Source organism: Triturus cristatus, chromosome 3_1 (assembly GCF_964204655.1).
Source record: "Triturus cristatus chromosome 3_1, aTriCri1.1, whole genome shotgun sequence".
In the NCBI taxonomy this organism is placed as follows: Eukaryota; Metazoa; Chordata; class Amphibia; order Caudata; family Salamandridae; genus Triturus; species Triturus cristatus.
In genome coordinates, this window is record NC_140583.1 from 575,802,073 (window position 1) to 575,815,210 (window position 13,138).

Genomic DNA, 13,138 nt, shown 5'->3' on the forward strand with positions numbered 1-13,138 from the left:
AATGGTGGCGCTCCGCCGTTACGCTTGTCTCAGAACAACTGGTTTCTCCGGGGATGTTCAGAATACTTTGTTGGACATGCCCTTTGATGGCACACGCCTCTTTGGTGACCAGGCGGATAGCACACTGGAACGCTTTAAGGACTCTCAGGCTACGGTTCAGTCCTTGGATCTGGCCACCACGCGCACTCCCTCGGGGTCCGCTTTTCGCTCTTTTCGAGGTCAGGGTCGAGGCGCCCAATCGCGTTCCTTTCAGAACTGCAGGTCTGAGCAGCCGCATTCTCAGCGCAGCCGCGGATGTGGGAGCCGACTTGGTGGGTCCCGAGGACATTGAGCAGGTCAATCCACCACCGCTCCTGCCGCCGCCACCTCAAAACCTTAGTCCAGTGTTTCAAACCCACCGGACGCTAGTGGGCGGCAGGATTCGCAATCACCTCCCCCACTGGAGCGCCATCACTTCGGACAGGTGGGTTCTGCAAATAGTCTGAAGGGGCTACTCCCTCCCCTTCGAGTCTACCCCTCCAGCCATCTCACCTCAATACCACCGCATGTCAGGGGATCACTTGGCACTTCTCCGGCAGGAAGTTGCGGCCCTCTTGGCCACGGGGGCCATCGAGCGCGTTCCGACGCCAGAAGTAGGTTGTGGTTGTTACTCCTACTACTTCTTGGTTCCAAAGAAGGACAAAGGTCTGCGTGCTATTTTAGACCTCCGGAACGTCAATCGCTTCCTCAGGAAGGAGAAGTTCAAGATGCTCACTTTGCTCAGGTCTTGTCTGCCATAGAAACGAAAGACTGGCTGGTAGCGTTGGACTTGCAGGATGCTTTTTTTCATATCCCCATCTGCCAGCCCACTGGCGTTACCTACGGTTCACGGTGGGCCACGAGCACTTTCAGTTCACCGTGCTCCCCTTCGGCCTTACCAGCGCCCCTTGGGGTTCACGAAAGTGATGGCGGTGGTCGCAGCTCATCTGCGCAGATCAGGGGTTTCAGTCTTCCCTATCTCAACGACTGGCTGTTGAAGGCGGGCTCGCCACAGGCAGTCGTCTCCCACCTCCAGACTAAGGCAGACCTCCTGCATTTGCAGGGGTTTTCCATCAACCTTGCTGAAGTCTCACCTGATTCCCTCTCAGAAGCTCCTCTTCATCGGAGCGGTTCTGGATACGGCGCAGTTTCGGGTTTATCCTCCCGAACAGTGAGTCTGGGACATTCAGGCTATGATTCCGATCTTTCGGCCCTGGTCCTGGGTAGCGGTCAGGAAGACCCTGAGGCTGCTGGGCCTCATGGCCTCCTGCTGATCTATAATGCCAGATGGCATATACGGGCTCTGCAGTCAGACTTGAAGTTCCACTGCACGCAGCATCGGGGAAACCTGTCCGACTACGTCCAGATCTCGGAGGGCACTGCACCGGACTTGCAGTGGTGGCTTACGAACCAGCGTTGGGTCAGCGGCATATCCCTCTCTCTTCCCCAACCGGAGCACACAGTAGTGACAGACGCGTCCCTCCTGGGATGGGGCGGCCACATGGGAGAGGCGGAGATCAGAGGCCTCTGGTCTCCGGCGGAGTCCAAGCTCCATACCAATCTCTTGGAGCTCAGGGCGATCCTACTTGCACTGAAAGCATTCCTTCCCTCTGTCAAGGGGAGAGTAATGCAGGTGTTCACGGACACCACCACCACCATGTGGTACTGCATATGATAGACATCTAGCCGCAGATTCCTTAACTTAGAATTCGCCAGGCGTCAGACTGGATCTGGAAAACCTTTTTGCAGCAGCACCTCTGCACGCCGGGGGACGGCACCACACGACCCCGCCCTGACGTCGTCCACGCACGTGAAGTCAGTGAGGTCATATAAGTCCCTCCCGGCGCGCTGACGTCAGTTTCCTTCTTTTCCGCGTGCAACACATATCCAGAGTGAGCGGCTCTTCTGGCCTGTTTCCAGGCCCTTTTTCGACGCTTCGCATCTGGAACAGTGTGCGATGCCCTTGGGCTATAAATCCTGTACTTCCTGTTGGCGGCAAATGTCCGCGACAGACCCGCATCCTATTTATATGTGGTGTCTGGGCGAGCACCATGGCTCCACGGACTGCGAAGCCTGCCAACACCTTAAGCCAAAGTCCCGGCGGGAGCGCCAGATGAAGCTTCTTCCGGCACGACTGTCCCTATTGGAGTCGTCTCGTCTCACGGTCTCGTCCACGCAGATTTGCCGTTGATCGCCCTCTGGGGCCCGAGGCCATGGTTCACCACTTCTTGGTAAGTTGCGGCTCAGGTCGCCGAGGTCCTCGACCTCCCTTTCATCTATGGTCAGGGGCACTAGTTCCCGGAATATTCCGGACATGTGCCCCTGACAGTCTTCCCCCCTCTATTCGCCCTATCTGTGTGCGGGGGCGACTCTGGCTCAAATGGAGGCTAATGCCATGACCTTGCAGGCCTCCTTTGGGTCCTCTCCCGTCCCTGGGGCGTCCTCGGGCCTCCCTTATCTGTGGGGTCCCCGACAGACTCGCCTGTGGGTTCGCCACCAGCATCAAATGAGCCTTTGCCCTCCAGGGATGTCGGAGATGTGGTATTGTCAGGGCGCGGCCCGGCTGGGTCCCCCTCTACGATCCATATGGCGTCATCAGGGTGTGGCCCGGCTTGGTCCCCCTCAACGACCCATTGCACCCCTGCCGCACCGCATAGTCCCGTGGGGCTCTCTATGGCGTCGCAGGTTGTTGCTGGTGCTCAGAACATCGCTTTGTGCACACCTCGGCCTTCTGGGCAGACAGCTGCCTGTCCGAAGCTCGGGACTGCGCTGTTCCAGCGCCGTAAACTAGCCTCCCCGGCTCTGCCTCCGCTTCTTTCTTCGGAGTCGGAGCCTGTTGAGGCTGAGGCACTTGGCGTGCTGATTTCTAGTCTTCACCTTTGGTTCTTGGCTGTAGCCTCTCCGGCCTTCCTTCCGGGGGCTAGCCTGGTAGGCTCTGGTTGCATCTCTTTCATCGGTGTTCACATAGTACGCCTTTACGCTGAGAGTGGTCCTTCTTCCTCTCTTTCTCTTTTGTTCTGGTATATGGCCGGTGCCGTTTCTACCTCTCATGCTTATGTAGGTATGGTGTAGCACCATTATAGATTTTTTAGGATGTCTTGCATCCCGTTAGCTTCAGCTTTTTTGAGCTATTTGGATTGCTGTATGGCTGTTCCGCCACAGTCTTCTCCATTGTCCGTCACTCTGTTGCCGGCTCAAATGCTGGGCGCTTTCTGTTGTTCTGTCACAGACCCACCTCCCCTTTGGGGTATGGCTGTGGTATCTATTCTAAGTTAAGGAATCTGCGGCTAGATGTCTCTATCAGATATACGAGTTACTTACCTTCGGTAACGATGTATCTGGTAGAGACGTTGTCTAGCCGCAGATTACTTCACGCCCACCCAGCCTCCCCGTTCTGCGAGGTCCTTGCCAAGTGGGGTTCTCCACTGGCCCCCTTTTATAGTTGACATTGGTTTGCTCTCTCATGGGTGCTCACATTGTTGCGTCCCTTTGGGATCGCCATAATACAGCTGACTCCCTCTCAGGGGTTTCTGTTATCATACTACAGTCGACTCCCTCTCAAGGGTTTCTTATCTGTAAAATTATGTCTTTTTAGTTGACCTTCACCAGGAGATTCCTTTTCATTTTCTTATCTTTTCCTGCTGCCTTCCCGCCATCTCTATTGGCTCAGGGTTCTGGTCTCCTCTACAGTAGTCTTCTTTGGGGATCTGTTCACCTTTGTTTCAGACCTCCATTACTATACGGGCAGTGCCAGACTTTTCATACCTTCCTGTGGTGGACTGTTGTTCTCTCTGTGCTCCGTTCTTGCTGGATGGCACAGTTCTACAAGGTACTGACAGTCTATTTTTGTCTGTTGTTCTGCATGGTATTAACAGTCTATTTCTGTCTGTTGGGATATTCTGCCCTTGTTGCACTTGGGAAGGGTCTTCGCTTTGCTTGCGAGGTTCTTTCTCACAGTTTTTTCACTTATATGCATGCAGTGTCTAATTCTGTCTTTTACGATGGTGTCTTGCACCATCCTCCTTATTTATTCACGGATTTTCATCCATCGCACACTGTTCCCATACTTTCACAGTTTTTTTATTGGTGGCTCCGCGTTGTATCGCGGAAAAGCTTCTCTGAAGAAAACTGACGTCAGCGCGCCGGGAGGGACTTATATGACCTCGCTGATGTCACGTACGTGGACAACGTCAGGGCGGGGTCGTGTGGCGTCGTCCCCCGGCACAATGAGGTGCTGCTGCAAAAAGGTTTTCCGGATCCAGTCTGATGCTTGGGGTTATTCTAAGTTAAGGAATCTGCAGCTAGACAACGTCTCCACCAGATACATCGTTACCGAAGGTAAGTAACTCGTACAACAAGCAGGGCGGGGTGGGGTCGTGGACCCTATGTCAGGAGGTTCTACGTCTCTGGACGTGGCTGGAACGTCAAGGCATTTCCTTGGTGGTTCAACACCTGGCAGGTACCCTGAAAGCCAGGGCAGACGAACTTAGCCGCAGGTGCATGTTGGATCACGAATGGCGTCTTCACTCAGAGTTGGCGAAAGGTCTCTTTCAGAACTGGGGAGAACCTTGGTTAGATCTATTCGCCACCGAAGAGAACGCGCAATGTCAGCAGTTCTACGCTTTTCGTCGCGAGTGGAGTTGCGGTCTGTTGTACGCCTTTCCACCCATACCACTTCTGCCCAGAGTGCTGAAGAAGTCATTCTTGTGGCACCGGACTGGGCTCGAAGAGTTTGGTATCCCGAGCTATTCAGTATGAGCGTGGATCCCCCGATCCGACTGCCTCTTCGGGAGGATCTCCTGTCGCAGCAACAGGGGACGGTCCTCCGCCCGAACCTGTCCAGCCTCCACCTCCTCGCGTGGAGATTGTGCGGCGACAGCTGATTCCATTTTACTTGCCTCCTGAAGTCTGTAATGTAATTCTGGCGGCCAGGCGGCCCTCCTCTAAAACGGTATACGCCTGTCGGTGGAAATAATTTGTGGCATTGTGCACAGCAAAAGCTGTAGATCCTCTTTCTGCCCCTCTTTCTGAGGTTCTATTGTTCCTTCTCTCTTTGGCCCAGCAGGGTTCTGCTCTGGGCACTATCAAGGGCTACCTTTCTGCTCTTTCAGCCTTTCTTAGGCTGCCTGATCAGCCCTCTCTTTTCAAGTCCCCAGTTGTCAATAGATTTCTCAAAGGCATTACTCACCTTTTCCCTCCTGTTCCTTTTGTGATGCCTCAATGGGCCCTAGTTCTCACATACTTGATGTGCGCTCCCTTTGAGCCTCTTCATAACTGTCCTTTGCGGTTATTAACTTTGAAAACTGTCTTCCTGGTGGCCATCACCTCCGCTCGGTGGGTGAGTGAGCTCCAGGCTCTTTCCTGGCGATTCATCCTGAGAAGGTTGTGCTTCGACCGCGTCCCTCCTTTCTACCAAACGTAGTCTCTTCCTTTTATCTCGGGCAAACTGTCACTCTGCCCACTTTCTTTCCGCCTCCGCACCCTTCAAGGAAAGAGGAGAGGCTCCACTGTCTGGACCCAAAATGTGTGCTTTCGTTCTATCTCAACCACACACAACAGTTCCGGGTGGATGACCAGCTCTTTGTTGGCTACGTGGGTGCCAAGAAAGGCTGGGCTGTGCACAAGCGAACTATCTGCCGATGGGTTGTCTTGTGCATTAAAGCCTGTTACTCTCTGGCTAAAAAAGAACCTCCGGTTGGGCTGCGTGCCCATTCTACCAGGGTGACAGCAGCTACTACAGCATTGGGGCGCGGTGTCCTCCTGCAAGACATCTGTCAGGCCGCCACTTGGTCCTCATTGCATACTTTCACTAAGCACTATTGCCTTGACAGTCAGGTCCGGAGAGACGGCTTCTTTGTCCGTTCGGTTCTCCGTGACTTTCTGGTGTAATCTCACTTCGCAAACTCACCACCGGGGTTGGTATTGCTTGGGTATGTATTCTAAGGTAAGGAATCTATCACTAACGTGCATCTGAAAGAGACACAAGTTACTTACCTGCCCACCCATCCTCCCCGTTCTGCGAACTGTTCTATAGGGTTCAGGTCATCCCTTTCAGGGCCCTAGTTTCTATTCAGTAGTCGGTCTCTGGCATGGCTCTGCACTCCTGGTGCGGAACCGTTGTGTACAGAACTGACGTCAGCGCGCGTGGGTGCATGTAAGTAGCTCCGACGACGTCATCTCGGTGGCTACGACACCAGCGACGTTTGCGGAGCTGTACGACGATGCCTACCGACGCGCAGGGGTACTGCTGACGAAAACGTTCCGGATCCAGTCTGACGCCTGGGGATATTCTAAGGTAAGGAATCTATCACTAACTAATATCTCTTACAGATATATTGTTACACAAGTAAGTAGCTTGTGCTTCTGGTGGATATTATAATCGCAGTTCCTTACTGCCCTCCCACTGCCCCATTCTTTTTAGTGGTCTCCCATTGCTGTTTAAAAAGGTACCAAATTAAAGACCTGAACACTGATGCCGACATTGTTATGTGCTCTGAATCCAAGAGCACAGAAAAAGTCAATCAAGAAACAAATTTTTGCTAACGGGTGGTGCATATATGCTGTTCTGCTCCATTACTTCCGGGGTGGAACAAATCCTACACTGGGCCATATCTTGCCGTCACTGTGCGTGGGAGCATTGGTATGAAAAGTCTCTAAAGGTTAGGAATCTGCGGTTAGAGTATTTACCAGTAAGAGCATTAGAGAAGGTAAGTAACTTGTTTATCAGCAAGATATTCTACTGCTTATGGATTCACAGAGAATACATATATCTGATAGAGACTACTAGCCGCAGATTCCTTAACGTAGAATTATCCCCAGGCGTGAGACTGGACCCGGAAAAACTTTCTTGCCCAGCATCTCTGTGCGCTGTGGTACCACGCGACTCCGCCCGACGTCCTCTGCGGGCGTGACGTCAGCAAGGTCACATATGCACCACCCCGGCATGCTGACGTCATTTTTCTTCTTTTCCGCGCGCAACGTGGATCCGGATCTTGTCCCTGGCCTGTTTCAGGCCTTCTTTTTTCCGCTTTTAGGCTATTTTCTTGAGAACTGTGTGCGAATGCCTTCGGGCTTTAAGACGTGCTCGTCTTGCGCGCGCCAGATGTCAGTGACGGATCCTCACCCCATCTGCATGTGGTGTTTGGGGGAGCAACACGACTCCACAGATTGTGAGGTGTATCAGCACATGAAGCCGAAGTCCTGGCGGGAGCGCCGGATGAAGTTCCTTTCGGCACGCATGTCAAGGTCAGCGTCGACACCGCGTCCGTCCCCCGCGGACGGCTTCAGGAACCGCTGCCTCTGTCTCCGGCATCGTCCTTCTCTGTCAGACGTCTCTACCAGAGACATCGTTACCGAAGGTACTAACTTGTACGTCGGAGATACTTTTAACGGAATGCTTACAAAGCCACATTTACTCTGCATTTGCAAATGATGAAATCTTGTACTAACATTTACAAGGGTAGTACTCTGTTAATAAAGATTGTGAATTTAGCCTCTTCAATTGCAGTTCTTGCTTTCCTGTGTGCTTAAAATACTTTGTGAATCTCCTCAGTGTTGAAATTTGAAAAATGTATGTTGCCTAATTAGAAACGAGTACAAACTTTCTCACTCAAATATGTTCATAAAAACTTTAGGGTAAGAAACTTATTCTTAAATGTAAATTCTTTTAAGGAACATAACTTAGTCTATGTTAAATACATTCAAATTTAATTACTTTTTTTCCCAGAAACTTATGGATCTTTGTGTCCAAGTTCACTGAATTTGATGCCAGAAAATTGCACAAACTCTACAAAATGGCCCATAAGAAACGATCCCAAGAGGAAGAGGTAAAATCCACAACATTTTTAGCACTTAACTAGACTCTCAAAGAACCTGCCAGACCCAATTGTTGTGTTATCACTTCATTCTACTTGCACCTCAGCGGTATAGGAACATTGTTTTTGGTCTGGGTGCTGCCAGTCTTATTGCTATGTCAGCAAGGAGTCAATGGGGAAACTTGGGGTTAAAATAACTGCAACACGTTATTAAAAACAAGTCTTGTAAAATGTTTTTTTCTCATGGCTTGACTGTGATAACTATTCTCAAGTTTACCACCCCAGACAAAGATTTTAGTGATGTTTGACAAATGCTTGTTTTAAAGGTACATCTTTTGTAACTACCACCAGATGCTGAAAATACAGTACAATTGTATTATTTGCCGAGCCACTAGGGGGGAAATATTACATTGGTTCATATGTGTATTATTGATTAATCCGTGTCACGGTTTACACCATAGACAAAACAGACAAAAGTTGCTATTTTAAAAAGCTGTATTAGTAATTTGTGGGTTTTAGGGTAGGAAAATCATGTGGCACAGTCTACTAAATCAGCCATGGTGGAACACTCTATTTCATTTGAAATCAAATGTAATTGTGTGCAGAAAACTATTTTCTAGAATTATTATACAAATACAAAATTGTGAATGTGTCAGTACAAAAGATATGTGTTTGATGGATGCTTCTAACTGCAGATTCTTCACCTTTTGGATATTTCCTAGGTGTCCGACTGGATACGGAAAATTTTCAGCAATAACCCTGTGCACTGGTAGGTGGCATCATGTTTCTCCATGCCAATGTCATTCTGCTCTGGAAGTGACGTGTGGAGCTGCATATAATTGCCAACCATGTGCACCAATGTCAGTTCCTATCTGTATGCGCCACCAGGTGCAAATCCAGAACTAACCTAGCACTTTTACAAGACTACTTTATCAAAAATTGCACCAGCGTGCAAGGGAAAACGTCCCGTCCCCCCCTAAAACCACAGAGTTCAAACCTTGCAGGGACTGTCACAAGTAAATGCCTGTGACAGATCCCCATCAGATCTGTCTTTGATGCTTGGGGTCCAACTACAACTCCAAGCGGTAGTGACTTGATGAATCTGAAGCCCGTCCAGCACCATGAGGTGAGGCTGTATGTCACTAAGAACTGGAAGGCTCTATGCCATGACCATTCGAAGATAAGGTCCTGTTCCCTTGGCCAATCTTCGACATGGTCTAAGCCCTTGGGTAAGTCAAAAAAGAAGCATGAGAAGTTCAAGTGGGTCTCAGTCCCTTCCTGCCACTTTCAAACTCCTGAGGAGTGATGACATAAATGTCAGTCTCGCTCAGAGCTGATTTTGATATTCATCCTGGGCAATCCAAGTTTATTGGTCCCTTGGTGACAGAAATACATGTGTTCTGCAAAGTCATGCTGCGTTTCTGCAGGACGCTGCGGCTCCTGCCGGGTCGATTCTGGACCCCCAAAAAACGCGAGAACCTTCAGCTGTGACTCCACCAGTGGTTCCAACCTCTGCACCTGCTGGAACCTCTGGACTGTTAAGGGCCCTACACCGGCTTTGGTGCTGATTTTGTCTTGGCATCATAACTCATGCCAGACCCCAGAGCATCGGCACGGGAGGACAAAGTTGAACCAATAGTGCTCTCTGACTTCGAGCAAGCATCCCCATGCAGAGTCAAGCCCCATCCATTTCCTTCCACCAGACCTGATAGAGAGTCTGAGTGCCTTGGAACCTTTGGCAATTGTCCACTAGTCTGGCATTATGGTCTCTCAACGCCAGCTGCCTATTGGACTGCTACACTCATGCCCTTTGAGATTCCATTGCTCTGGTAGTTCCTGCTGTACTGGAGGGGTTACACCCTACACTTAAACAGGTCACCTAGGATTGCTGCAATGCAGTGAAATTCATGAATCCTTGTCAGTTGGACAGTACTGATTGCCATGACCAGTCAATTCGCACAAGCGTTACATTGAGGAGACATGCCTGGATGAGGTCTACGGACTTCTCCGTGGATGTCCAGTCTTTTCTACTGGACATATCCTTATTTGGCTCTCGCCTCGTTGGCGAGAAGGCAAATTTAGCCCTCAAACACTTTGTCGAATGCAGGGCCACAGCACACTCCTTTGGCCCATCTGCTCCAATACGTCCATATCAGCAGCTGTTTTTCCCCCTCCCTTGCCATTGTAGAGGTTATCTGATAGAAACGTCTTGCCGCAGATGCCTTAACTTAGAATATCCCCAGGCATCAGACTGGATACGGAAACATTTCCGCAGCAGCACCTCTGCGCGCCGGGGGCGGCGCCGCACGGCTCCACCCAGACGCCGTCCACGGATATGATGTTAGCGGAGCCATGTATGCCCCCCCCCCAGCGCCCTGGTGCGCTGACGTCAGTGTTCTTCTTTTCCTCGTCCCAACGCGGATCCTGGATGACCGGCAGTTCCTTGGCCTGGTTTTTAGGCCTTTTAGACACCTTCGGTGTCGCCGAAACAGTGTGCAATGCCTTCGGGTTTTAAGGCTTGTGAAGCCTGTGCGCGTCAGATGTCTGGCACTGACCTGCATCTCATCTGTATGTGGTGCCTCGGCATGCACCACGACTCCAAAGAGTGCGACGCCTGCCAGAGGATCAAGCCCAAGTCCCTCTGAGAGCGCCATATGAAACTGCTGGCTGCACGGCTGTCCGGTCGAGCACCTTCGAGTCGCCGCTCTCCCCCTCCAGCTCGTGCTCCGTCCAGAGGTCGTTCCCACGAACGTCGTTCGAGGGCACGTAAGCTCAAGCACAAGCAGCAAGCACGGAGTTCCTCCTCCCATCCCTTTTGCTCTATGCCAGGTAAGGGCACCCGGCAGTCGCTTCCTCCATACCCTCCCTTTCCGGGGGTTGGGGCGACTCATGCTCAAATGGAGGCTTATTCTATTGCATTCTATTCGTACTTTGAGTCCCCACCTCTCCCTGGAGTGCCTACGGGTCCCAAACAGGTGGAGGACAATCATGTCGGGTCCTCGCCTGCGTATTCTTCCTCGGCGCCGGCTGTGTGCCTCGACTCCAGATCCGGAGGCGATACGGCGCCGACGGGTCACGGCCCAGTGGGTCCTCCAAGTCGCCCGTCCAGCCCACCCCGTCAGTCTTCGCATAGCCCTGAGCAGCTTCGTGCGCTGACGTCGGAGGCGGCGCCGGCCCCGACGCCCGGCTCGACGTCGGAGGTGGCGCCGGCCCCGATGCCCGGCTTGACCAAAAGGGCACATTTTGCAGTGGGATCGACGTTGGACGGCGTCCAGGTCGAGTCCCCTCTGGAGGTCGTCGACGCCCAGACTCCAACCCGGCGTCAATCGACGCCGGTGCCACGGTCCAAGCTTCTTCATGAGGTTGCTGCTCCTCCCGACTCCTCGGACGTCGCTGCGACCTCCACACGGTGTCGATCGACGCTGGTGCCAGCAACATCGCCTCCTGGTCAAGAGGTTGACGCTTCTCTGGATTCCCCCAGATCGGGAGCCCATGGTGCAAGTACCTTGTGTTGCCTGGCCTTCAGGTCAGTCTCCGGCTCCTCCACTTTTTTTGTCCAGTGGATGGCTTAGTCTTCAGACGTCTCCTACTGACAGCTTATTATCGCCTTACCGGATGGAAACTGAAGCTGGGGCTGCTTCACAGGGCGGCTGCTATTCTTGGTTTTCAGCTTCCTGTGGCCCTCCTGCTGTCTGCTCCTTTACTGGAACTGCTCCATATGGGGCCTATTGAGGTGGAGCCTCTTCTGGCATTTGGCAGCTCTTTGTTTGACATTTTGCGTGGCTCATGGGCAAGGCCCTCTTCTGATGACCCTGTTGATCGGGCTATTGCCCGTAGGCACCGTCCTGCTCTGGGTGATCCACTCTGCCTGTCCACTCACCCTACGGCTCAAGGGCTCGTTGTTCAGGTGGCCTTACAGTCTTCATCCGCCTTGCCATTATTACCTCCCACTAGGGAGTCTAGGTGGCTGGACGCGTGTGCTCGCCAGCTTTTTGCTTCTACCAGTGCAGGTATCCGCGCATTGAATACTGTGTTAGTGTTCGCTCGTTCATCCTCGACCCTTTGGGACCTGGTCAAGATCCTTCTCCCTTCTATTCCAGAAGAGCCGCGGTCACAGTTGCTTCTGCTTGATGGCAGGGGGATGGCGCAATTTTCGCTCCATTCTTCCCTTGATGCCACTGACTCTGTGGGACGAACTCTTGCTCCATCTGTGGCTTTGCACCGCCATGCATGGCTGCGCGACAGTCGTTTCCCAGATAATGTTCGGGATGCCCTCAGAGATCTACCGTTTAATGGTGTGGACCTTTTTGATCCCCACACGGATTTGGCAGTCTCCCGGCTCTTGTCCGGGTTGCCATAACTTTTGCACTGTTCTGTGCCTTATTTTCCTACTCCTCTATCACAAACGTGTATTGTAGGTTCCCCTTTTGCTGTCCACGGCTGTTCAGCCTTCTCTGATTTGTTGGATTTCAGCTGTATGGCTGGTTTAATCTTCGATTGCTGCCCACAGCTGCTCTGCCTTCTCTGATTTGTTCGATTTCAGCCGCATGGCTGGTTTAATCTTCTGTTCAGTCCTCTGACTGCGTGTTTTGCCCAAGAGGATCCCCTTGTCAGGGGTTGACACTTACCCTATGTGGGGTATATGCTGGTGCTGGGCGACTGCCTTGCCTTAGTACGCTCCTATGGAGTATTCCTTGCGGACATCCTTCGGGGAGTCCCTCCCTGTCTTTTGTCCTGCGATCCTATTATTAGCATCGCCCTGTCGCACTTCGGGAGCCTTTGGTCCGGCTTGTCTGTAGTGCTTTTGTCCTTGTTTTTACAGCTCACACCATCTCCGCCGCTGTGCGGCAATGTTTAGTATAGTACCAACTTGGGCACGCAGCCCTTATTGGGCTCGTCCTCTAAGGTACTAGCTTAGCATTTATCTCTGCTGTATGGGACCTCTTTTCTCACCACTTCTCCTACAGCGTTTTTTTCCACATTCCCTGCTACCCCTCAGCGGTGTTTCCACACTTCTGCTTGGATCATGCTGTGATTTTTTTCATGGGGCGTATTTCTTCTGAATACTTGCTCCTTGTGCTCCGGGGCACATTGATCCTAACTGTTTCCACTGTTGTGCCTCTAGCTTGCAGGGGACCATGGTTCTTCCCGAGCAAGGGAGGGATGTTGCTCTTTTATTCATGCGGTGTCCGTGGTCACTGACCCGGTCTGCTTGTGCCACCGTCTCCATGTGGTGCTCGGCTGCCTGGTTCGCCTTTTGGGCCATTGCCCTCTTGATGTTGTGCGCATCAGAGATGCTTACGCTG

At 52.0% G+C, this 13,138-nt stretch overlaps 1 protein-coding gene across 2 annotated transcripts in view; it reads left to right on the forward strand.

Annotated features, from left to right (window-relative positions):
• The window catches only part of CHD2 (chromodomain helicase DNA binding protein 2), a 1,941,047-nt gene that overhangs the window by 1,735,402 nt on the left and 192,507 nt on the right, over positions 1-13,138 (forward strand). For both annotated transcript variants that reach the window (XM_085644496.1, XM_085644497.1), the window contains one exon: positions 7,745-7,844. In XM_085644496.1, coding sequence (XP_085500622.1) covers positions 7,745-7,844 — 100 coding nt within the window. The remainder of the gene's footprint in view (positions 1-7,744; positions 7,845-13,138) is intronic.